The sequence below is a fragment of the Haematobia irritans genome, chromosome 2 (assembly GCF_050003625.1).
Source record: "Haematobia irritans isolate KBUSLIRL chromosome 2, ASM5000362v1, whole genome shotgun sequence".
In the NCBI taxonomy this organism is placed as follows: Eukaryota; Metazoa; Arthropoda; class Insecta; order Diptera; family Muscidae; genus Haematobia; species Haematobia irritans.
In genome coordinates, this window is record NC_134398.1 from 185186955 (window position 1) to 185214395 (window position 27441).

Genomic DNA, 27441 nt, shown 5'->3' on the forward strand with positions numbered 1-27441 from the left:
TAGGTGGAATCGTAGTAGTGGAATTGACGATATTTTACAAGCAGAGACTTTATATCTTTTATTTCGCTAATCAGCGCCAATATTGTTAATGTTTATGCATATTTTGCATATACATAGTGTATTAAAGTGAAATAGGTGAGTAATCTAATGAAAATAAACAGGACATTGCCAACTTTTTTCACTCACAGGTTTGTTGAGTATACAAAAACACACACGGTCTGGTTTGCTGAATTTATTTTATTCCATTCTACCTTTGTTTTGTAGAAAATTACTTTAAAATTATGGATTTTGTGTAATGGTAATCAATTCATGTGTTTTCCAAAGTGGAAAACATGCCTGTAAAGGTTTGAAAAATGGCAAGAACATAATTGGTGTAAGTGGTAAATCTCCACCCCTTAGTCGTCACCACCTGCCTCGCTTAGACTTGCCAAAATACGGAACAACGCTCATGCGAAAATTAGTAGGCCTATAGCGAGATGTTTTTGACAGAGCTTTTAAGCTGGTCTAAGCTGTCATATGGCACCTTTGACCAAATATTTGATCAAAATGAATTTTGGCCAGGAGTATTTCCAAAGAGAACTGATACCGTTTTCAGTACTCCTACTTGATGTTGGATATCACTATGCAACACCAAATATGTTAATTTGATGGTGGCGACAAATTCTCTTTCTATTTCTATCAAATATTTACTCCTACTTGATGTTGGATATCACTATGCAACACCAAATATGTTAATTTGATGGTGGCGACAAATTCTCTTTCTATTTCTATCAAATATTTGCCCAGTTTGACCATATGCGAATAAGTGTGCGAATGCCAATATGAACTAAGACCTTCGGTGTCATGTCTCTCACTGTATTTTAAGAACTTTCTAAGGCTTGTAGAATGAAATGTACAGAACCAGCTGACATGGTCGGCTTGCCGGACTCACTCCTCATGTCCTATTCCTTGAAAAAATTCTGATTGTTATTTCTTTTTCGTCATAAAAGTTTTATTAGATTTGTTTTTATTTATTTTTTTTTGAGGAGTAAATAAACCCAGTGTCACCACTAAGTCGGTCCATAGCTATTAAATATAGCTAAAGCAAAATATAAGTCTTATTTCACATCACGTTGACATGTTCTGTTAGCTTTTTTATGGGTTCTGTTCGATTTCCATACTATTTTTCTGGGAAATGTTTAATAACTCCAATTTTTTTGGCGCCATCTAAAGGTATTTTCATAATAAAAATGTAAGGAAAAAAGGGGAAATATTAGTAGTCAAAATCAAACAGTCCATTTAACAACTTTTTGAAAAATTGCAATAGTAGGATTACGGCTTTTTCTGAATATAAGAAATTACTTTCAAATTTGAAGAAGTCGATTTTCAATAATATTCGCATTTAAAGAAAACAAAAAGTCTATTTTTGAATATGACTTAAATAATTTTTCCTTACGATATAGAGATTAGTTTGTCATATAACTTTGTTCGATATTCCAATGTCCGTCAGTCGATTTTCGATTAAATCCACAATAATTTGATATCACAAATTTGAAGATTATGCGAAACTTTATCTCATATCTTGTCGATGAGTGCAGTGATTTACGACCATTGCAGGCTTAAATGCCGTCTTTGAAAAAGATGTTGGGAATGAAAAATAGCGTTCTAAAAAAATATGGGCCAATAAAAAAAATTATGTCCTTAAAAGGCTAATTCTTACTCTTGGTACATTGAATAGGAATCAGTTAGGTTTTAGAGGATGATAACAATTATTGAATCCACTTAATATCCACTTAGTCCCCTATAGGTCCATAGTGATTCCTCGAGGTATTTTTCTCAACTTCTTCAGAAAAAAATTTTTGTGTGTAGAGTCTTCGTAACTTCCAGGCCAGACCCCACCTGCAAATATCATCTAAAGGTAAACCTTGTTTAAAGCATACAACAAGGTGTGCCTTTAGAGTGATTCTATTCTATCCATAATAGTAGGGATTATAAAGAATCAAAAAGTTACGGTATGGTCACACTGGGCAAATATTGGACAGAAATCAAAAAAGAATTCGTCGCCACAGTCAAACCAGCAAACATTTTTAGCTGATATTGGATATGTTACATCACAATAGGAGTATTTTCCAAAAATGGTATACAGATATTTTTTTTTTAGTTTTTTATTTGCTCGATTTTGTAATTTGAAGCCATGGGCCGATATAGGTTAAAGGGTGATACGGTCAAAATTTGGTCAATATAAACTTGACGTATTTCTTTCAATTTTGCATTTAAAAAACCTGAACACCCCTTATTTTGAAGGTGTGTGTGTAGAATGTTGCTCCTATTTTGATTTTGGAATTCACTCTTCAGTTGTCAAACTGCCGTCCAAGCAAGAAGAGCAGCGTATCAAAATTTTGCTCGCGCATCGCGAAAATCCGAGCTACTCGCACGCAAAGCTGGCAAAATCGCTAAAAGTTGTTTGTCGACAGTCAGGAAGTCTGGATCGGGGGGAAACCGGAAGCCGCTGAGACGACAAAGAGAGTTGCCGGTAGTTTCAAGCGAAACCCTAACCTCTCTCTCCGAGATGCCGCAAATAAGCTGGGTGTATCGTCTACAACCGTGCATCGAGCCAAAAAACGAGCCGGACTATCGACTTACAAGAAGGTAGTGACTCCAAATCGCGATGATAAACAAAATACGACGGCCAAAGCGCGATCCCAGAAGTTTGACTGCGTGGTAATGGACGACGAAACCTACGTCAAAGCCGACTACAAGCAGTTTCCGGGACAGGAGTTTTATACGGCAAAAGGAAGGGGAAAGGTAGCAGATATTTTCAAGCACATAAAACTGTCAAAGTTCGCAAAGAAATATCTGGTTTGGCAATCCAACTTTACCTGTGGGTTGAAAAACAGCATTTTCATAGCTTCCGGGACTGTTAACCAAGAAATTTACGTGAAAGAGTGTTTGCTGCCTTTCCTGAAGAAACACGGCTGTTCCGTACTGTTTTGGCCGGATTTGGCATCTTGCCATTACGGTAAAAAGGCCATAGAGTGGTACGCCGCCAACAACGTACAGGTGGTTCCCAAGGACAAGAACCCTCCCAACACGCCAGAGCTCCGCCCAATTGAGAAATACTGGGCTATTGTCAAGCGGAACCTAAAGAAGACCAAAAAACTGCTAAGGACGAGCAGCAGTTCAAGGCAAACTGGCTTTCTGCGGCGAAGAAGGTGGACAAGGTGGCTGTACAAAATCTGATGGCAGGTGTCAAGCGTGAGGAAGAATAATTAAGAAAACAATGGACATCTGGGCTCACATGATCAAAGATTCTACGAGAGTATATATATATCTAACTACCCTATTCACTGCAAGATTCACTCTCAACGTGTTAACTCCGCTCGTTCCAGAATAAACCTCGAGGCAATATAAAAAATTGGGCATGATAAGAGCATGCGCTAAACGTTCCTTAACAAACCGTGGTAGTACCAAATCTGTATTGTACAATTGCCAGAGACAACAGTTGTACGTGCAACCACGCTGTCAACATGAAGATTAAACGATAGCTTATTTCGAAATTGCTCCAGGAAAACAGTTTGACACTCATTTTGGGCAAATATTAGCCTAGTGTGATCATACCCTTAGACATTTCCATTTGTTTTTTTGTTTATTTTTATCTTTTTATTTATTATTATAATTTTTTTTTTTGGGAAAAATCGACTTTGCGACTGTCCAACATTTTTTAAATTTTCAAGCTATCCTTCCATGCAACGTATATCGGTTGATATGTATGCCTTTTAAATTAATTTCTGCAATCAATGCTATCGTCTAATGATACTCTTAGATTTAAAGTTGAATTTGACCAATATCAAAAGTCGATAAATTGGCATGAATCAATTTCAAAATGGCCGCTTCGGTTCGCTTCAAAAAGTCTATTTTAGGCTATGGCTCTGTAAGCCAAACTTTAAGGTGGGTCCCACAAGGAATATAATCATATTAACATCTTTTTTCACATTTAAAAAAAATAATTTTTGCCTTCAAACATGAAATTAATTGATTCAAATTTTAATTGAAATTTCTTCAATCACAGAATATGATAGTATCAATCGTCAAGTTCAATTAAAAAAATTAATTGATACAATTCAACCTTTAATTGACACTATTAATTTATGTTATTTGATTTTGTTTCAATTAAATAACTTGTCGAACAAATTAAATGTTTAATTGAAAAAATTTTGGTGATATTTTTTTGTGTGCAATTCGTTATGAATTCTTGAATACAGTCGCTGTATTCAGTATCCGAGTAATATGATAGTTACAATTAAGTTTACGATCCCATTACATGGCCCAGACTAAATATAGAAAAAACCCGTCCAGAAACGAGCTTCATGTGCTTAAAATTTTCCGGTCCAAGGGTCTGTTAACTTTAGTTCATTCATCATGAGTTCTTATTGCTATTGTTGAAGTCTGATAATTATTTAGCTCATTTTGATTTCGCCCTTGCTTCAACATTTAATATTACAGATTATATTTTTCGGATTTAGGTTAACAGCTGTTGTTAAAGTATGAAACTGTGCTACACAGGGCTGCAGTCCATCGTTTGATACATACAGTGCACTCGCGGTAACGTGAACTAATTAAAACCAAGCGAGTTCAAGTTAGCGAAAATGTTCACGTTAACGAACTTAAGCGAATTTCAGAACAAAACATATCTATATTCGGGAGGTTTACACGTTCTAGCGTGATAGTCTTTTATTTTTGTTATTAGTAATATTAAAAACTCAATTTAATTTCATGAAAAAAAAATTAAAAAAAAGATCGGAAAAATATCAGTGGGTATGGAATTATAACGCAATTTAAATTAATAATTAAAATTCACGAAAAAAGCCAAACTAGATCACTAAAAAATTCCGTATGTGTATTTGAAATTGTACTTGGCATTGTGAATCTGCTTTTAACGTCAAATTCCATGTTTTTCAGCATTACTGAGTAGTTAGTGTATGAAAAAGCGTGTTCGTGTTATGTGGTGTTCACGTTAAACGGAGTTCACGTTACCGCAAGTGCACCGTATTTCTGTACACTAAATACTTTTGTATCAACTTCTACATATTTATAATAATACATCGATTGTTATTATGTCCATGTTTGTGATATTGAATTTTACCTATTTGTGAATTATATCTTTGTGACAGATTTTTAATTCGCACAAAAATACAAACAACAAAAATATTATACATTTCCTAAATTTTCCTCTTTTCAGAAATTCCAACTATATAATTCCACAAAAAACATCTTGCATGCAGATTGTATTAATTAATTTGAGAATTATCTAAATGTCTTATTGACATTTAGTACAAATGTAACTTTAAGAACAAAATATGAATCCCTCTGAACTGAGAATGATGTGGATGAGTCAATACAATCCGGAACGTATGTCACTCGAGGATCCAGCATCATTTTTCAATCCAACCGTTGGTCTTTCTGTAATGGACGACATGTCACAGCAGCAATCTATGGTAAGAACTTTGCAAATAATAAAAAAAAATACAAATTTTTAAAAATTTCCATAGAGTATCATATAATAAATCCACCACATCCAATTACTCTCTTTTTTTTTGTTACCTACCTATTAGTACCTCAACGACGAATCATTTAATTTCCTTTCCACTTTATTTAATTCATTTTTTTATTTGTATATTATATATTTTTCAAATACTTTCATTTCAAAATTTTATTTCTCTATGTGTTTTTTTCTTTGTTTCTTTTCATATTCGGTTCGATATTTCCAAAAAACCAAAATCTACGTTTATTTCAAAAATCAACTTGGCTGAATAATTTTTGCAATGTACACAAACCAAATACAAAAAACAAACAAATTATTAACCAAAAATATTACCTTTCCCTCCAAACAATAAATAATTTTTACTTTGTGTTTATAATACTACTACAAAAACAAATCTACAAATCGTGAATTTTGATTTGTGTTATCGTAAAATATCAAATTAAAATTTATAAACAAAATCAAAGCAGGATGTAAATTCTATGATGAACATAGTTGGGGGGGATTTTAATAATCAGGCTGCTGTTGCTGCCGCAATGGCAGCTCAATCTGTGGCCCTTGGTGTCCAACCCACACTATTGACAACTAATACAAATGATATCTATAATTTTGCCCAAATGGGTTTAACCCAACAACTACTGCAACAATCGGCCGCTGCAGTTTTCCAAAATTATGGCAATTTAGAGGATAATACCAACAATAGTGTATCGGCAGCAACAACGGCCAATTTTAATAATGCTTTAAATGTAGCCGCCGCTGCGGCAGCAGGAGCTGGTGGTATTCTAGTGAACAGCAATGGTAAACCAATTACAACATCGCAATTCTTAGCTGCAAGTAATGGTGGAGCAGTTGCAGGACAAACACAGCAGCAGCAACAGCAACAGCAACAAAACCAACAAATATATGATCAGATGGATGATGGTACTGCCAAATTTGGAGACGAAACATCAGATCTTACGCCCAAACAGGAAATCATTAATATCGATGATTTTGTAATGATGACCGATTCAAATTCATACGACGAAGATGGCGATTTTATTAATGGCAATGACAAATCTACAAGTGGTGGTATTGATATCACACAACCCCATGGTGTACATGACAACGATCTCTTGATGTCAATGAGTGGAAAGCATAAACTGTTAAATGATGCTGCTGCAAATCGGAATATTATGTCTGGTGGTACACAATCAACTTCATCAATTGGCGGTGGAGTTGCAACAGGTACAGGTGCCACATCCAGTTTACGTTCGCAGCGTAAAACCCGTAAAATAGAACCGGTCAATCGTCCAGGTTTAGTTTTAAAAACACCAATTGCCTATAAGGGCAATATCGATCCATCGGTTATACCTATACAAAAAGATGGCATGGGTAGGTTTGTTTGTTTTATTCATTTCATTTTTTATTATTATTATCATTTTTCCAATTTTTTATCAGGAAATCTAACAGAGGTAGTTTTACTTTCAAAATTTTATTTGGGATTTGAAAAATTTTAATTTTTTGGTTTCATTACCATTTATGCGTCCTCCAGACTATAAGTTTGTCTGTGTTTGTAAAGAATCTTACAGTGTGTCCAATCGATATGAATAGTCGGCGATGACTAAATAATCGGCAAATGTGTTATCGATCCCACAAACATGCAGCAGTATCGATTATGCCTTCCGGCTTAACTTATAATGTGGCCAATATATGGAATATGTTCGACACGACCACTGTCGTCCGGATAATCTTATAGTCTGCACGGCGCATTATACACCCAAAACAAATATGTCTGCTAATTGTTGAGTGTGAGCAATTTTCCACATATAATGGTTTATAAACCGATGCACCCTTGAAATAAAATATATTTTAAAATCTTGTGTAATAAGAAAATCCCCATGATAGCAAGAAGAATTTTTGATAATTTTTTTAATTGACCATTTTTGAATATATTATCGCAATTACACCCACCACCATAGGATGGGAGGTATACGAACTTTGTCATTCACCGAAATAACTCACCGAAATATTGATCTCAGACCGCATAACGTGTAGGTAGATAGGGAGCCACCGTGGTGCAATGGTTAGCATGCCCGCCTTGCATACACAAGGTCGTGGGTTCGATTCCTGCTACGACCGAACACCAAAAAGTTTTTCAGCGGTGGATTATCCCACCTCAGTAATGCTGGTGACATTTCGGAGGGTTTCAAAGCTTCTCTAAGTGGTTTCACTGTAATGTGGAACGCCGTTCGGACTCGGCTATAAAAGATTCCATGTTATTGAGCTTAACATGGAATCGGGCAGCATTCAGTGATAAGAGAGAAGTTCACCAATGTAGTATCACAATGGACTGAATGGACTGAACATAACCTAACCTAACCTAACCTAACCTAACCTAGGTAGATAGTATCAATTAAAAAATTTATTGATACTATTAATTTTTGTGATTGATTTAATTGAATATTTTCTAAAACTCAATTAAGACTTTATTGGAAATATTTTCGTGAAATTTTCGAAACAAGCTATCGGCATGATCTTTGTAGAATACCTTCCCAGCAAAAACTCTTATTACCCGGTAATCTTGTAGGTAAGCCTATTTGAAAATTACCAACCACTTATTAATTGGCATCGGTTCGGATTACATTTACATACGCATGTCCTAGGAGGAAAGTATTTCTCCCCAGGCATACTATGAACATACCGTACTATGAACATATCTGTCATCTTGCCTATATATTCAATATGAATATTAGGAATTTAACTGCTTAAAATTGTTCAGTTAAAGTTAACCGGAGAGAAGATATTTGCAATTTATTTTTTGTTAACTGGCTGTTAAAGCCTAACGGAGCTGCATGAAAATGACCGTTAGTCTTCCGTGTTTGACTAAAAAGTAAATTGTATCAATAAATTTTTTTAATCACCAATTTTAAAATTTTCTATCATTGTCTTAATTAACTTAATGTTTCTATTTTGATTAAAAAGTTAATTTTATCAATTATTTTTTTAATTGAAAAAATGTCCAACTTCAATCAACTTTTTGATTGGAAATATTCTGGAGATATTTTTTCTGTGTTATGAGAGTTTAATTTTAATGGGTTAATATAGCAAGCGTCTCAAGACAATTGTCCACTTTTGAGAGGTGTCTCGTTTTTAGAATGTCCAAAATTGAGTTTTTATCATTGTACCTAAAAATCCTACAGTAGACAATGGATTGGTGCAAATCATTTATAAACATTTGGTCCCAAATAACTAGCCTGAGCCAAACCCTATGACTGCCCAAATAATACAGTTTGTATATTGATGCCCTCATTTCAGAGTGCACTAAGTCGACTTAGCATGTTTTGATGGAGTTCGCTGTTTTTTATTCGGATTGATGTGAATTGCATCCTGTCAAAAGTTCGAATTTATTGGACATTTCTATCAAAAGTTATGGTTAATATTGTACTTAGCATGTGACTAAAGTTTTAAAAAATGTCCAACCCAAAAAGGGCAAAAATGTTTGTTCGGTCTAAAGTGGTCTAAGTCATTTTTAGCTATGTTCTATATAAAAAATATGATTTTAAAGCCGAAAATAAGGGAATTTCTATCTTATACGGGTTTTGAGAAATTTCAAAAAACACAACTTATTTCTTTTTTCCTGTAAAATTCACTTTTTAGACTTAGCGATAAAAAGTTTGAAAATAAAATTCTTTATTTTGATCTTAAGCTTGGCAAAATAAAGAATTTTATTTAAACTGAAAAAGATCGAATAAGAAACAAATAAATAGAGTTTGAAACTCTAATTCCCAGTGAGGCGTGGTGTACACAGACTCCGGGGAATAAAATATATATAGATTTCTACACTGATGGCTCCAAATTGGATGGACAAGTGGGTTTCGGAGTATATTCTAAAGATCTGGAACTTCGAATAGCGAAAAGATTTCCTAATCACTGTAGTGTTTTTCAGGCTGAAATATTAGCAATAAAAGAGTGGCGAATTGGCTGAGAAGTAATGTTCCAAAAATTGTTGGCATTAATATACTCAGGCAGTCAACCTGCAATAAAATCCTTGGACTCTGTGTTCCTTTACTCGAAAACGACAATCTCTCAACGAGATGGCTGGGCAGTACAATATTCACCTAATATGGGTGCCTGGCCATAGGAACATACCGGGGAACTGTCAAGCAGATGAGTTAGCAAGGCTAGGAACTACCTTACATATTCCAGGGGAACTAGAATTTGTTGGTATGTCTCTGGCAACCTGAAAGCTCTTACTGCGTGAGAAGGCCGTCATGATGACAAATGTTCGATGGGAGAATTGCAAGAGTGGTAACGACACCAAGCAAATATGGCCCCATTTAAACTTGAACCGCACACTAGATATGCTAGTGTTCTCAAGACGTCAGATATCACTTCTGATATCTGCTATAACGGGTCGCTGCCTGATAGGCGAACTATTGGTGCGAAGTATAACGACTATTGTATGAGCTGTCATGATGAGGAGGAAAAGGAATCAATTAAACACCTCTTGTGTGAGTGTCCTGCATTTTGTGTAAGGCGTAAGCAAATTTTAGGGGCATATAGCTTTAGATTACTGGCGGACCTGGAAAACGTTAGCTTAAGCAGTCTGTTAATGTTTTTGGAACAATCTGGTTGATTCAACAAAAGAAAATAATAGAAAAAGTTCAGTGGTTGAAACTAGAAGTACCCATATGTAATAGGTACTTTTAGTTAAATGTGGTATCACAATGGACTGAATAGTCTAAGTGAGCCTGAAACTACATCGGGCTGCCACTTTAACCTAACCTAACCTAACCTAACCTATGAGCTGTCATGATGCTGAGGAAAAGGAATCAATTAAACACCTCTTGTGTGAGTGTCCTGCATTTTGTGTAAGGCGCAAGCAAATTTTAGGGGCATATAGCTTAAGATTACTGGCGGACCTGGAAAACGTTAACTTAAGCAGTCTGTTAATGTTTTTGGAACAATCTGGTTGATTCAACTAAAGAAAATAATAGAGAAGGTTCAGTGGTTAAAACTACAAGTGCCCATATGTAATAGGTACTTATAGTTAAATGTGGTATCACAATGGACTGAATAGTCTAAGTGAGCCTGAAACTAAATCGGGCTGCCACTTTAACCTAACCTAACCTAACCTAGCGCACTTTGGAATGTAGACATCGATATGATAATCCGGAAATCATTATTTAACCCTTATACTACATTGGGTATTAGGTCGTATTTTTCATCACCGAATTTCTTACTTTTGGATTATAATTAAAAGTTCTTACTACTCAGCATGAATTCAGCATATGTTACCAATTAATGCACTGAGTGATAGAAATTGTTAATTATATTCGAACAGTAAGATATGCGGTGTTGAAAAATACGATATGGGTCATCAAATGACCCCAACGTAGCTTTCAAACCTTATTGAAAGCCTTACCTTGCTATTCAAACTGTCGTATAACATTAGGAGTGTATTCCACTAGATTTGTAATTTTGAATAAGCCCATAAGGAATCCATGCTGACAATGCAAAATAGAGTAAACGCTATGAGATGTTCTTATATCCGTTAATTACTTTACCAGAGTAAATTCGGTGACTTCGTCAAATGCATCCATTGACAATTCAACTCGAACCTTGCCTCTGGTGGTATTTGCCTTTAGCAATTTTACAAATTTTAAATTTTTCCTTTGCCAAGTCAAATCAAATCGATTTGAACGCAATTGGATGGGTTTTCAGCTGAATAAATATAAAGATGATAAGATTTTTTATAGAAAATTCTTTCCAAAGTTAATTTAAGGGTTTTTTTTATTTAGATTCCACAGAAATTGTCGACATTTCCATTTAAAAAAAGTTTTTATAGCGAATATGGATTTAATATTTTTTTTTTCAAATTTCTTTTTTTTTTACAAAAAAATATTTTACAAATACGTGCGAAGCCTTAAGGCGTGTTTGCAATCGATTTTTATTATTCATAAAACAAGTATGGTTTTTATAATAATTTAATTAAAAATATTCTTAAGTTTAATTTTTGTAGAAAATATTTAAAATCGTCAAAATATGGTTTTAATAGAAATTCCATTGAAATTTCACACAATTTTGTTGAAATTGAATTTTCCCATAACATTAGGTTTCACAGAAAAAATTTCGATATTTGGAATAACTGTTCCTTGAATCAACCAACCATTGGGAAAGGACAAAACAATGAACATCATAAGCTTCAACTAATATTTCACATTCTTTGTGTGCTCTTTTTTTAGCCGTCTGTGAACGTTGTGGGGCTATAGGTGTTAAGCATACATTCTATACAAAATCTCGACGATTTTGTAGTATGGCATGTGCCCGTGGTGAATTATATTCGTTAGTGGTGAATAAACAAGGTTATACAACACAGCAACAACAGGCACTTTTCAATATGGAAAATAATTTCAATGAAAGCAAAATGCAACAACAACAACAGCAGCAGCAGCAGCCCAATAATGATCAGCAATCTTCAGCGGAGGGATCACAACAGACACAACAACAAAATGATGTGGAAATGGCTTTACGTGGAGCTCATATAAAAAATGCCAACTATCGTTTTCGAATTACGGATCAATCAAAAATAACACAAATTAATGGTTTAGGTGAACCCATAGGTGGAAACCAGACAAATAATAACAATAATAATAATAATGTTAGTGCACTTAACACTGAGACCACAGCTTCCACGGCGGCTGCATCCAATCCAACATCGGCTACCGCAGTTGGATCAACACCCCAAACAGCTGGCAATACTGGAGTACAATATGCTGCAGACAGTGAACAATTGGCAGAAATGACTGCCACTCCCAAAGCTCTACGCATGTATCGTGATGTCATGCCACAAGATGAGTTACCGCAAATACCAAAATATGATCGTCTTCCAACACCATGTCCACAAATGGAAAAGATTATTAGTATACGAAGAAGATTATATGATCCCACGCATTCATATGATTGGACGCCGCGTTTAGCCCGTGAGGATTTCTATGCAGCACCTGTAACATGTTTTCATCATGCACCCGGATGTGATGTATGGGATAATTTGGGCATCGATATGAAGGTTGAGGTGGAGAATACAGATTGTGATCAAGTTGAAGTTATACAACCCGGTCAAACACCGCATTCATTTTGGGTGGCTACAATACTGGATATTCAGGGCTATAAAGCCCTAATGAGATACGAGGGTAAGTATAATAAATGTGATTTGTGAATATAACTTTGGTAAGGTTTTATCGAAATCGTCTTATCTTCCTTCCTGTGTAGGCTTTGAAGATGAAGCCCATGATTTTTGGGTGAATCTTTGTAATTCTGAAGTTCATGCTGTTGGATGGTGTGCCACTCGGGGCAAGCCTTTAATACCTCCTCGATCCATAGAAAATAAATATAAAGATTGGAAAGATTTTCTAGTGACAAGGCTTTCGGGAGCCCGTACATTGCCATCAAGTTTCTATAATAAAGTCAATGATAGTTTACAGTCAAGATTTCGTCTTGGTCTTAATCTTGAGTGTGTCGACAAAGATCGTATATCGCAAGTGAGATTGGCGACAGTGACAAAAATTGTTGGTAAACGTTTGTTTCTGCGATATTTCGATTCAGACGATGGCTTCTGGTGTCACGAAGATTCTCCCATTATACATCCAGTGGGATGGGCAACAACTGTGGGTCACAATTTGGCGGCACCTCAAGATTATCTTGAACGAATGTTGGGTTAGTCTCATGTGAAATTTGATTGCAAGTAAACAAAAACCATAAATCCGTTTTTTTTGCAGCTGGTCGTGAGGCCATGATTGAAGTACATGAAGATGATGCCACCATAGAACTATTCAAAATGAATTTCACTTTTGAAGAATACTATATGGAGGGTAAAGCCAAGACATTTGTTGAAGGCATGAAACTGGAAGCTGTTGATCCTTTAAATCTATCCTCGATTTGTGTGGCCACCGTTATGGCAGTTCTAAAATTTGGTTACATGATGATACGTATCGATTCATATCAACCAGATGCTACAGGATCCGATTGGTATTTTAAACGAAAATTTTAAAAATTGCTTGGTTTTTATTTGTATGTTTTTTGTTTTTATAGGTTTTGCTATCACGAAAAGTCTCCAAATATATTTCCTGTAGGTTTTTGTTCGGCTAATAATATTACCTTAACACCTCCCAATGGTTATACAGCAGCTAACTTTACATGGGAATCATATTTGCGTGATACAAATTCAGTGCCAGCTGGTTCACATTTATTTCATCGCACTGTACCAAATCATGGATTTGAGGTAGTTGGAACTTATTCATCCAAACTAAATCCTTTTTTTTTGCTATAAAAATTATGCTTCTTATTTCAGGTTGGCATGAGCTTGGAATGTGCTGATCTTATGGATCCACGGCTGGTATGTGTGGCAACAGTTTCTCGAGTTGTCGGACGTCTTCTGAAAATTCATTTTGATGGTTGGACCGATGAGTATGACCAATGGCTGGATTGTGAATCGGCTGATATATATCCAGTTGGGTGGTGTGTTCTAGTCGGTCATAAACTCGAAGGACCGCCTGCACCAGCGCCGGCAGCTCCAAAAGCTGCACCAAAACCCAAATCCCAAAAGAAACGCAAAAAGAGATCCCTACCAGCTGGTATGAAGAATGCCAATACATCATCCCATGATAGCACAGCACCTCAAGGTTTGGATTTAATTAATTTTAATTGCATATATTTTGTGACTAATATCTCGGCTTAATTTTCAGTTAAAACTCGTACAATAGCTTTAAAGACTACACCCCATCTTCCCAAGCTTAGCATAAAATTAGAACTTAAACCGGAGCATCACAATCCCGCCTTTTATGATAATGTCAATGCTGCACATGATCCATTGGACGACGAAGAAGACGACGACGATGGTGATGAATATGATGAAGATACCAATAGTATGGTATCAAATCAATCTTCCTCACATCAAATGGATACATCAATGTTAAGTCAAACAACTGGAAGTACAGCTTCGTCATCATCGTTGCTAAAGAATCCTGCGGCTATTGCAGCCAATGCATCGTCAGCCTCAAATAGTGGTAACGATAACAAAGTACGTAAGACAAAAAAATCGAATTCGGTTAAGAAACCCCAATCACCTGCACCGCCTATTGCGACACGTAAAGCAACTAGTTACATTGGGGTAAGTGGTAGTAGAACCCTGTAATAGTGCGTCTCTCCTCCCTACGTGTAAAGAAATGGTTTCGGGCATTAAAGCAAGCATATCAGCATATAAATAACCGAATCATTTTCTTTGTATCATCTCTCATTCCACCACTCAAAATTCATATATTACCCTTCATTTCTATTTTTGTGTTCAACAGCATGTTGTGGTGAATATTTTGCCATTTTTTTTATTATATTCCATAAATATTCAGATCGAAAATATAGAATGCTTGCATGTTTCCTTTAGAGAGGAATATCAAATAGATCCATTAAATTGGTTTCAAATGAGAATACATCCATCTTTACAAAAAATATTCCAAGATAACGAATTCACTCTTATTTGGATTGGAAGACTTGTTTTATACACTACTAAGGCGTAGCTTTTATGATTCCAAATGAATAACGATTTTCCGAAAAATAACAAATATTTCTTATTAAAAAAAAATATAAAATTATCTTATATAATAATATAGGTAGAATGGGCCATCGAGTCCAGTTTTGACGAATTCAGATAGGTCAGTTTGATTCGATTTGATTTGCAAAACCTAAATGTGAACAAAATGAGCTCTTTATTGGTATTGGTGTTACAGAGGGTTGTTGACATAAGTGATGAATTCCATTCAATGGGTAAAGCAAGCATCATCGGCCACAGAAAAAAATATCACCAAAATTTTTCCAATTCAAATTTTAATTGCATTTCAAAAAATATTCAATTAAAAATTTAATTGATTTAAAAAATTGTTTGATTGAAACATAAATGACTTTATTGGACCAATTAATTTTTTAATTGACTTTGGTGATTGATGCTTTCATTTATGTGATTTATGTGAAACATTTCAATTAAAAATTATTTGAAGCAATTAACTTAGTGATTGAAGGCAAAAAATATTTTTTTCTGTGTAAAGACAATACGCCAAATCCACAACAAAATTACTTGTGTTATAGTTCAGAGTTAGGCCAGGAGAAGTGTAACACAGTGGGTCAGAGATTTTGAACTTTCGTCGATATATAGAAAGACCTATATATACAATTTGTGCAAAAAAAAAAAATTAATTAAAAATTCCCGCCATAGTTTTTATTGCAAATTCAAAATTGAATATTACATACATACATATTTTGCATTTACTTTAAATTGCCACCGTGGGGCAATGGTTAGCATGCCCGCCTTGCATACACAAGGTCGTGGGTTCGATTCCTACTTCGACCGAACACCAAAAAGTTTTTCAACGGTGGATTATCCACCTCAGTAATGCTGGTGACATTTTCAAAGCTTCTCTAAGTGGTTTCACTGCAATGTGAAACGCCGTTCGGACTCGACTATAAAAAAGAAGGTCCCTTGGCATTGAGCTTAACATGGAATCGGGCAGCACTCACTGATAAGAGAGAAGTTCACCAATGTGGTATCACAATGGACTCAATAGTCTAAGTGAGGGGCTGCCACCTAACCTAACCTACCCAGCAAAAACTAGGTAACCACATCTCATTACAATGGTCATTACCAGGAGTAAAGCTGCCACTGCGGCGATGTAAAATGGCTAACTGGTAATGACAATAATAAATTCTTCTCGGTAATTTTGTTTATTTCTACAATATTCGTCATTACTCCCCATATTTTGATCCATTGTAATCGGCGAGAGAAGTCAATATTTTCGAGATTTGGTTTCCTGAGACAATAAGTGGCTATATTGCAAGCTTTGGTATATTTACGAATAAGTGACTACATATTAAGTGATTATATGCTTTAAAAGCACTACTTATTTCATGGCCGAAGGTAGGCCTGGAGGGACGTACTTTCCTCCTAAGTGGTTATTATTTTCTAAATAGGATTACCAACAATATTACCGGGTAATGAGAGTTTTTGCTGGGCATACTCTGAATAAAACATCAATCAAATGAAACCATTTTGATTTCCAATGAATTCTTTTTCAAATCAAATGATAATTTTGTAATTTTGAATGAAATTTTGACATTTTAACATTTAACATATGAAAATGTTTGATAAAAAACAGCTTGGATTTGGGTATAGGCATAGACCAATAGACATCTCAAGTGAATTCACAGCGCTGTAGTTTGTCTGCACATCGTAGAGGGCTCTTTTACGTCTGCATTTGAGTGATTTTTAATTTGGCTTTAATTTGTTTTCTTTCCTTTGTTTTCTTGATGAAACACCAAATATTGTAAAATCATATAAAATTCTATACATCCACACCTTTTTTGTAATGCAAATTGACTGATTTGTACGGTAATCGTTTTCCAAAAAGTAATTGAGTCACTTGACTGCGCAATTGAGTGGAATGACTGCACACTGCAAATAAACAAAACCATGGAGAATTATCAAAGTATGTCTTTATATTTTCTTGGTCTATGGTATAGGTTTTGGAAGAAAATCCAGAATTTATAGTTTTATTTTTTGCATGTGCTTATATGCTATTTCTGCTAAATGGGCACAATTTAGGTGTATATATCGCAACTTTTTGACTTTTATGTAATGGAGAAAAAAAAAATAAAAAAAATTGAGAAAGTTAATAGTTTTGGGCCTAGGATTTTTTTCAATTGTTTATGGAAAAATAATATGAATTGAAACCTTTATAACATTTGGATGGTATACTAACTTTGTCATTCCGAGTGTAACACATCGAAATATTGGTCTCCGACCCCATAAATTATATATATTCTGGGTTGTGCTGAACTTCACAACGATGTCCGTCTGCAAGTCCGTATGTGGAAATTTCGCTAACTTTCGAACGAAACAAACTATCGACTTGAAACTTGGCATAAATAGTTGTTATAGGTGTAGGTCAGATGGTATTGAAAATGGGTTATATCGGACCACTGTTAGGTCCGATGTAAACCGAACCCCAAATTTGTCTTGCGGAAGCTCCTGGAAGGTCATATTAGCCGATCCCGAGATTTGCCTAACGGAGACTCTTGGAAGAGCAAATCTCATCCGATCCGTTTGAAATTTGGTACGTAATATTAGTATGTACTATGTCAACCATGCCAAAATTGGGACATATCAGTACATAATTATATATATAGCCCCAATATAACCCGATCCCCAGATTTGGCTTGCGGAGCCCCTCGAAGGAGTAAGTTTCACCTGGGGGCTAATCACGGCATTCGATATCGAATTCATAATCGCCCGTGTAAAAATTGGGGGATCTGATTTGATATGGTTAGATCTGAGCCAAGATATAGTCAGATCTGAGCAGATCCGAAAAATGGTTATATCTGCTCAGATCTAAATACTATGAAATTGGATCTGATCAGATCTCAAAAATGAGACACATCTAATCAGATCTAATTTGATATAATTGTATATTATTTGATACAATTGTATCTTTCGAGATCTTTCAACACATAAAATCCCATAATTTGTATATAAAATGAGATCAATTGTTTTATTTAATAATACAGACAAAAAGTATGTGCATAATAAATATGTTTAATTTAAATTGATCCATCAAAGCTATTTAAGAGTATTGACAGTTGAGTTAGAGTGTTGTCCAAGGGTTTTTTCGTTTGTTTCTTCTGCTTTGGACTTAGACACGCGACTAAAGTATTACAGCGTTAAGACAATCTGCAATGAAATTAAGTAAAAAAACAATTATTAAACAAATATAGGAATAAACAAATATGGGAATATATTGAACTATGTAAGCAAGTATTAGTATTGTTTTGGATCATTCTTCTTTAAGTTGCAATACAAATTGCCATATAATTTTATGTTGCTTTTAATACTCACATTTAAAGTGTATTCGGAATTAGGTTAGGTATAGCGATAGGATGTTATTTTAGGCTCATACATACTATTCAGACCATCATGACATCACAGTGATCAACATCTTACTTATCACTGACTGCTGCTCGATTCAATAATTAGCTCAATAACATGGGACCTCCTTGCTATAATCGAGTCCTATCGGCATTTCACGTTGCGCTGAAACAACTTAGAGAATCTTTGAAGCAGAAATGTCACCAACATTACTGCGAGGATATAATCCACCGCCGTAATAATTTTTGGTGTTGGTCGGAACTGGGATTGAACCCGTGACCTTTTGAATGCAAGGCGGGCATGTTAACCAGTACACCACTGAGGTTTCATTTTTTTCCAAATCTAGAAGATAGTAAAACAATATGAAAATGACTACTAAGGAAATAACAAATACAATCTACTTACCTACATAATCTCCGCAATAAAGGAAACGATATACACTTTATCAAAGGAACACATTTAAAACAATTATATTAAATTTCTTAATTTTCTCAGCTAGTCTGGCGTTAAATTTGTTTAGAAGTGATGCCCCTGACGGCGTTGACATTTGACATAATGGCATTGAAGTTTAGACGTGTATTTTAAAAATCTTTTTAACTTGTTCATGATTTTTTTTTATGTTTTGGACCGTATTTAACCCCATATAGTCAGATATGATGTTATATCTACCATATCTTATTAGATATAGTGCTATATATGGTCCTATCCAAGCATATATTATTAGATATGCCAGATATAATTAGATATTATACTATATATGATGAGATCTGCAATTATATCTAACCAGATCTAGCACCATATATAGCATATCTGTGCATATCTAATTATGTCTGAACCAATATCTGAGCAGATCCAATTAGACCCAATTTGATATTATTAGATAGGATTGGATCCTCCAATTTTTACACGGGCGTATCGAAAAAATTGTCGATACGATTAAAAGTTTGGATCACGTGATTCGATCGAAATTTGATGCAATTTCTTAAGCGTTGCCAACAGCAAAAAACGAAGCAGAACAAAATGAAATGACAAAATTAAGTTAGCGTCACAAAATAGAATGTAAAAAAAACATGTTTTTGGAGGTTTCAAAGTAAAAAGTAAATTGTATTGCATTATATCTTATGGACCCATACATTCCTCCGAATTCCTTCCTAATTGGAGGATGAGATGAGTATAAAATAATTCGGCGACAAATAGCACATTGTTATTGGTGTAAGTACATGGGTTTGAAATGGTGTGCACTGTTAGAAAGTCAGGCTCAATGGACGATTTCGGAGGACGAAGGAGGCGTTCAAATGGAAAATAATTTTTGGCATGCCAACGTCAATTCTATCACTTTACAATTGTCTGCCGTCTTAAATTTTTTTTGCGAGTGGAAGCCTTCATAATTCACTATTCTTACAAGGTGGTCCAGAAGCGTTATGTTGTCACGGAATGGTACGGTATTTGGTTGATCACAATCTCTTGGATATCGATCTTGCATGTGCACTTTATATATGGTTCTTTGCCAAGCTAGGATGCTCGCTCCCGAACTCGACTATGACCAATTTTTGTTTAACTTTTATTGGAGTTGCATTAGTCCTAAATATTCAAAATATGTACATTATATGTAAATTTACTACAAATTAGCAACAATTCGAACTAAAACTAATATATTTACTATTCCTATATGGCAAAAACAATGTAAAGAACAAGTGAAAAATGTTTTACGATTGCAATTTACCAATCAAAAAATTGTCGATCAAAAAAACTCGATATTGACTCCCGTGATACGGAAAATTTAGATTTCGATCAAAAGTTCTCGATATCGAATGCCGTGATTAGCCTCCTGATTCGGTTGAAAGTTAGTACGTGGTATTAGTATATGCCCTCTAACAAAATCATTAAACTTAAACAAAATCATTTATAAGGTCCAAATCTCGCTAACTATTACAGATATTGGCACACACATGCGATTTTGTAGGGATTTACAAGTTCTATCCATCAAAGAGAAAATGAAGGCCAGCCCTTGGACCCACAAACAAAAATTGCAAAATTATTTCCAAAAAAAAGTGTTTTGAAACCACTGTGCGCCACCGCCTGAATACTCCATTTGTTGTGGTCATGTCCATATATTTTCAATATTTATTCTCATCGAAACCAATTGTACATATTAATTTATCGGGCCCATTAGATATTTTACAACTGGCAGCATATATACGACTATCTTGAACCATTGTCATTTATAAGCATAATCATTTACATGTTCAATATTACAACGCACTGTTATTGGCATATACAACCAATCAACCTCATCCCAATCATCATAGTAATAATTATTTAATAAAATAACTATCAAATATCTTTAATAATAATTCTTTATATATAATATTTAAATTTATCATCTTAATCCAACCCACTTTTCTTCCCCTCCCACCCATATATAGAACTCTTCGGTGAGCAATACCAAATATATACCACGTCTTAGTGATTGCAGTGATAATGAGGGTAATACTGAATTAATGCCAGATACATGGAATGTCTATGATGTATCACAATTCCTGCGTGTCAATGATTGTACAGCACACTGTGATACATTTAGTCGTAATAAAATCGATGGTAAACGTTTATTACAATTATCCAAGGATGAAATTATTACATTGTTGGGTATGAAGGTGGGACCTGCATTGAAAATCTACGATTTAATACAACAACTGAAATGTAAATTAAATCCTGGCAAGTCTCGTATGCACAAAAATAATAAATATTTATAGTCCAATATGAATGATACGAATGGTAATAGTAAGTGTAGTAATACTAGTAATACAGCTAATGCAGCAATCACCTCCATCAATGCTGCAGCGTCGTCCTTCTCCTCTTCTCCATGTTCCAATAATCATATTAACAACAACAGCAACAACAACAACAAGACCAATGCAAATACAAATAACAACAGCAATGATATTCTTAATACAACCAATGTTAGCAATGCCAATACCACAACTACAATTAAACTTAATTGGAAATTATTTATAAAATGATTTATTCTATTAAGTTTATATCGAAATGAATTTCATTGTCGAACGTGTTGTCATTTAAAATATGTTAACATTTTCAAATACTGTTTTACCCATTCATATTTAAGAATTGTCAATTATTTATAGTGTACTAGATCCTACTGCCGATTTTTTTTGTCATTGTCAATATTTTCCTTTGTTTTTAGATAAAGTGTGGAATTATTTCGTCGAAATTCATTGATATCAAAAATCTTAAATTAGGCTATAAAATCTCAATAACCTATTAATTATTCGAAAATCTCAATGTGAATAAGGATTGTTACTAAGCCCATTATATCGATTTTCCCTGGAGAATCAAAAAGTCGACATTTCGTTATTTTCAAAATTAAAAAAGCCAATATGTCGGATTTTCGATTTTTTTCGATAAAGTTTTATCAGTTGATCTCTATTTTTGACAACATGAAAATCAATTTTACTAATCAGTAAAATTTAATTCGATGGTCGAAAAGTTCAAAAATTGATTTTGTGATGAAAAAAAAAATCGATTAGTCTACTTCGTCTTTATTTAAGAAAAGGTCGTTTAGTCAAAAAGTCGATTTTCGAACTTTTTATTTTTTTTTTAAATTCAGAAAAAAATTACTTTTAATGTCCAATATCCCAATGTGAAGAGGTATTGATAATAATCCCATTATATCGTTCTGGGGGTTTTATTGAAAATATGAAAAGCCAAGGTTTCGATTTTTTTTCAAATCTTTTTGAGTTTTTTCCAAATTGAAAAGGGTTTTCGACTTTTTAAATTTTGAAATGTCGACTTTAATTTTTGATGAAACATAAAGATCTGCATTCACCTATAAAATAAAAGTAGTTTTTCGATTTTTTTCTTTAAAGTTTGATTAGTCAACCACAATAAATAGTCGATTTTGGCCAATTTGAAAAGTCGATTAGTAAATTGTTAACTCCATAGTCGAAAAATTAAAAAAAAAACGGTTAGTCGATTTTGAGAGGATAAAAAAATAGATTTATTAGTGGACTTTCGACATTGTAGAACAATCGACTTTATAGTCGCGAATTTTGAATTTTTGATGAATTTTCAACATAAAAAAGTCGACATTTCGTTATTTTCAAAATTAAAAAAAAACAATATGTCGGATTTTCGATTTTTTCCATAAAGTTTGATTTGTCGATTTTGACCAAAATGAAAAATTGATTAGTAAAATTTAATTCGATAGTCGAGAAATTCAAAAAATATAGTCTACTAAAATAGTCTACTTCGACTATTTTTTAGGAAAAGGTCGATTAGTCAAAAAGTCGATTTTCGATTTTTTTAATTCAGAACCAATCTACTTTCAATGGCCAAATTTCCAATGTGTAGAGGGATTGATAATAACACCATTATTTCGATTTCATCTGGGAATTTTATTGAAAATATCAAAAAGCCATGGTTTCGATTTTTCTCAAATTTTTTTGAGTTTTTTTTTCCAAATTGGAAAGGTTTTTTCGACTTTTTAAATTTTGAAATGTCGACTCCATTTTTTCAAACATAAAAATCTTCAATTCTCCTATAAAATTTAGTATTTAGTCTTGTGATGTAATATATCCGGCTGACGAGTCCTTCTCTGTAGCTGGTTACATCCCTCTGCCTCTACCCCGACATGGTGCGGATCATGGTGTGTACACTGTCCCTAGTTATAGGCCCTCACGGTCGGAAGGGGCGGAAAAGTGGGCGATGGGACCGTTCGAAAAAAAAATAATAAGGGTAGTTTTTCGATTTTTTCTTTAAAGTTTGATTAGTCAACAACTATAAATAGTCGATTTTGGCCAACATGAAAAGTCGATTAGTAAATGTTAACTCGATAGTCGAAAAATAAAAAAAAACCGTTAGTCGATTTTAAGATGATAAAAAATCGATTAGTCGACTTAGAATTGTTTTGAACAAAATCGATTTGTTGGGAAGGTCGATTTTCCAACTAATGTCGCGAATTTCGACTTTTTGATGAATTTTTAGCATAATAAAAACGTGAAACAATTTTAGTACATTTGAATTTCATAAGATGGGTATTAAGTTCTAGTTGAGCCGCTAAAATTGTAATTTTTTCACGATTACTTTTCATTAATAATCCATTTTAAGGAATACAAACTTTGTGAAAATTGTGCGGATCATGGTGTGTACACTGTCCCTATGTTATAGGCCCTCACGGTCGGAAGGGGCGGAAAAGTGGGCGATGGGACCGTTCGAAAAAAAAAATAATAAGGGTAGTTTTTCGATTTCTTCTTTTAAGTTTGATTGACTATAAATAGTCGATTTTGGCCAATATGAAAAGTCGATTAGTAAATGTTAACTCGATAGTCGAAAAATAAAAAAAACCGTTAGTCGATTTTAAGATGATAAAAAATCGATTAGTCGACTTAGAATTGTTTTGAACAAAATCGATTTGTTTGAAAGGTAGATTTTCCAACTAATGTCGCGAATTTCGACTTTTTGATCAATTTGTAGCATAATAAAAACGTGAAACAATTTTAGTAAATTTGAATTCCATAAGATGGGTATTAAGTTCTAGTTGAGCCGCTAAAATTGTAATTTTTTTCACGATTACTTTTCATTAATAATCCATTTTAAGGAATACAAACTTTGTGAAAATTTGCTTTGGGCTATTCCTTATCAAGTTATAAAAAAATTTGCAACAAATATGTATAATTTTATGCCTTTTTTACTGATTGAGATTTCACATTAGCGGCTAAACTTAGTACTCACCTATAGTCGAAAAATTCAAAAAATCGATTTTGAGATGAAAAAAAATCGATAAATCGACTGACTTTTTTAAGAAAAGATCGATTAGTCAACAAGTCGATTTTCGAATTTTGTATTCATAATTTGAGCTTATAGAAGGTTCTATAAAATAACGCCCAAAGAAAGAAATTCCAATGAAATAAGTCCAATGATATATTCTTGAAAATCATTGTGAAAATCTGGTAATTCAATTTTTAATTTATGGAAAGGTAGATTTTTCGACTTTTACATTTAGAAAAAATCGAGTTTTAATGTCGCCAATTTCGACTTTTAGTAGAATTTTTAACATAAAAAGGGCTCACAAAATCGAAGTCGGCTTTTCGTTTTTTTTCGTTAAATTAATCGATTTTTATGACTATAAAAAGTCGATTAATCGATTTTGACGACTTATGAAGAGGCGATTAATCGATTTTGACGACTTATGAAGAGGCGATTAGTAAACTTTAACTTGATAGTTGAAACCTTATAAAATCGATTAGTCGATTTTGAGATTATAAAAATTCGATTATATTTCAACATAAAAAAAAAATTTTCAACATAGAATTATTGGCGGGTTTTCGTTTTTATTGCTTTAAAGTTGAATTAATCGATTTTAGTCACTATAAAAAGATTATTACTCGATTTTGACCATCATCAAAAGTTGATTTTAGCTCGATTGCTGAGAAATTCAAAAATCTTTTAGTCGATTTTGAAATGACTAAAAGTCGATTAATTTTCAACATAAAAAATGTTGGCTTTTCGTTTTTGGGTTGAAGTTGGATTAGACTATTTTAGTCTATATAAAAAGTCGATTAGTTTATTTTAATCCACATCAAAAGGCCATTAGCAAATTTTAACTCAATTGTCGAAAAATTCAAAAACTTTAATGAGGTGATTCCCCTATAAAATCAATGCAGATTTTTCGTTATTTGCGTTAAAGTTGGATTAATCGATTTTAGTCACTTTAAAAAGTTGTTTACTCGATTTTGACCATCATCAAAAGGCGCTTAGTAAATTTTAACTCAATTGTTGAATAATTCAAAAATCGTTTTGTCGATTTTGAGATGACTAAAAGTCGATTATTTTAAACATAACAATTTTTTTTAACATAAAAAGATGCCGTTAAAAGTGTTCTCTTTTACGAGAAGTTCAAAATGAAGTTGGATTGAAGTTCGACAGTATATCGCTGTTTCTATATAAGAAAAATAAATGCATGCAATTTTGAATTTCGAAACAAAGTTTTCAAGTGTGATAAAAGTCGAATATTTTTTGGCATATCATAGGTGTAAACAATTAAAACATGGAGATAAAAACTGAGTCTAGTTTCTTTGGACCAATTTTAAAAGTCACTATGTAGATTTTATATATCATTAATAGATGGTCTTTTTATATTTATTCATTCCCCAAAAGGCATATAATTAAAAAAGTCATAAGAAATCAATTAGTCGAATTTAAAGAAGACATTTTTTTTCGACAAAGAGATATAATTTTTAATTCTTAAAAATTTTGTATGCTTGGAGATCTATTGAAAGTCGGTTTTGGCCAATATTAAAACTGGTTTAGTCGATTATTGGCCAGTGAAAAAAAACTGTTAATATATATATGTCGTTTTTAATTAAATCATTACAATATAACGAAATGTTTTAATGCTATTTTTCGAAAGTCGAATTTTGATCACTACTTAATATCTAAAAATTAGAGGGATGTAATATATGCATGTTTCCTAAAAACCCAGATTTTTTTTAACACAAAGACATAAAAAATCAGTGCAAACGTTTGACCTTTAAAATGCCGAACAAATTTGGACGAAATAACTCTACCTCGTTAACTTTATCCAACTCCAACTTTTGCATCAAGGCCATTGCATTCTTTTGAGATTAAATATCTGTGGTAAAAATAAGTAGAATTAAATTGCTGCAAGGGTACCTCAATAGAATTGATTTAGTAATTTCCTTGGAAAATATGATATTCACTTCAATTAAACCGAATAAAGTTTCGATGAGATTTTTTATATCGGCAGTATTTGGCTGGAGTTACATTTAAGGTCTTTTAAAACAATATTTCTTACAGTTGATTGTGTTGATAACTCTCCAAATCCAAATCCCCCTTCCATTTCTTTATATACAAATAATTTATCACATCTGTTGTGTTTGTTAACTTTGCTCACAATGGCAACAAAAAAAGAAAAACACTAAACTACACATATACATATTCAAAAGTAATGTATTATTACTTAAAACTAAATTAGCCTTTTTTAAATAAATATCTCTAAAATCTCATAAAAATAATATTCTTAAGTTAATAGTATAAGATCTTTGCCAATATTACAAGTTATAATTGCCCACACACAAATACACCTACAGAAAACACACACACACTTCAATCACATGCATCTCCTTCATTTATTTTTAATAAAAAAATTGTTACTGCTTTTACAAAGTATATATAAAATAGAGTTAAATGCATATTACCAACCTATACAAGATTATCTCATAAGACACATTTCTATACTAATAACAACAAACAAAAATAATATATATTATGTATATATATTTTACTTTTATTATTATTATAAATTACTTTTAAGATCCTTTTACTGCATACATTCAATATGTATAATTTGTTAAAAAGAAAATGCAAAATAGATCATTAGCGAAAACAAAAAAAAAAAAGAAATGAATTCAAATGCAATGAAGACCATAAATTTCATCATGTACAGCAGAGCAAAAAAGAAAACAAATTATTTCTTTTATATATTTTTGTTTATTTTCAATATTTGGTTATTCAGGTAGTGTAGATTCGAAAGTAAGGCAAAGTCCGTTGATCACTCGAAAAAAGTCAACCCTCCAGGGCACTAAAGCCAATTTAGCTATATTTTAGTCCATGAAATATTATTAAATTTCTCCTATAAGAGAACTTTTCCTTGACTTTAATATTTTTATTTTTTGCTTTCGTTGCTAATTACCTCTAGAGGCTTTGAAGTTTTATTGATGTTAATAAAGCTTTATATCTTCCTACTTTTCTGTCTCTACTAAATTAAGAATGGAAGTGCGAGAGGATGCAAATATTTCTGTAGACTCTTGGGTGTCGAAATAACCGATTTTTAAAGGTGGCTTTCAGTGTTTATACGAAATCCAAATTTTTGAAACCGGTTAAAATAGACAAAATAAAAATCAGTGAAAATAAATTTTAAACACCTATTTTGTTGTAAAAA

General features: G+C 33.3%; 1 protein-coding gene and 1 long non-coding RNA gene across 4 annotated transcripts; one reads left to right on the plus strand and one right to left on the minus strand.

The window, feature by feature from the left end:
- On the plus strand, window positions 1–26979 carry Sfmbt (Scm-related gene containing four mbt domains). 2 transcript variants are annotated; one of them, XM_075297015.1, is made up of 10 exons: window positions 1–135; window positions 5219–5474; window positions 5986–6889; window positions 11743–12690; window positions 12770–13213; window positions 13276–13525; window positions 13589–13778; window positions 13848–14178; window positions 14242–14666; window positions 20891–26979. In XM_075297015.1, exons 2-10 carry the CDS (start codon window positions 5337–5339, stop codon window positions 21215–21217), a joined length of 3957 nt encoding a protein of 1318 aa, XP_075153130.1. In that variant the 5' UTR covers window positions 1–135; window positions 5219–5336; the 3' UTR covers window positions 21218–26979. The 2 variants fall into 2 exon arrangements, with proteins under 2 accessions (XP_075153130.1, XP_075153132.1); XM_075297017.1 differs by having other exon boundaries at window positions 14242–14576.
- Window positions 18064–19369, minus strand: LOC142226799 (uncharacterized). Of its 2 annotated transcripts, XR_012719752.1 has the most exons (3): window positions 18870–19369; window positions 18435–18806; window positions 18064–18269 (listed from the first exon to the last, which is right to left on the minus strand). It is a non-coding gene; the product is annotated as an uncharacterized LOC142226799 (long non-coding RNA). The 2 variants fall into 2 exon arrangements; XR_012719751.1 differs by having other exon boundaries at window positions 18435–19369.
- Window positions 26980–27441: the final 462 nt, after the last annotated feature.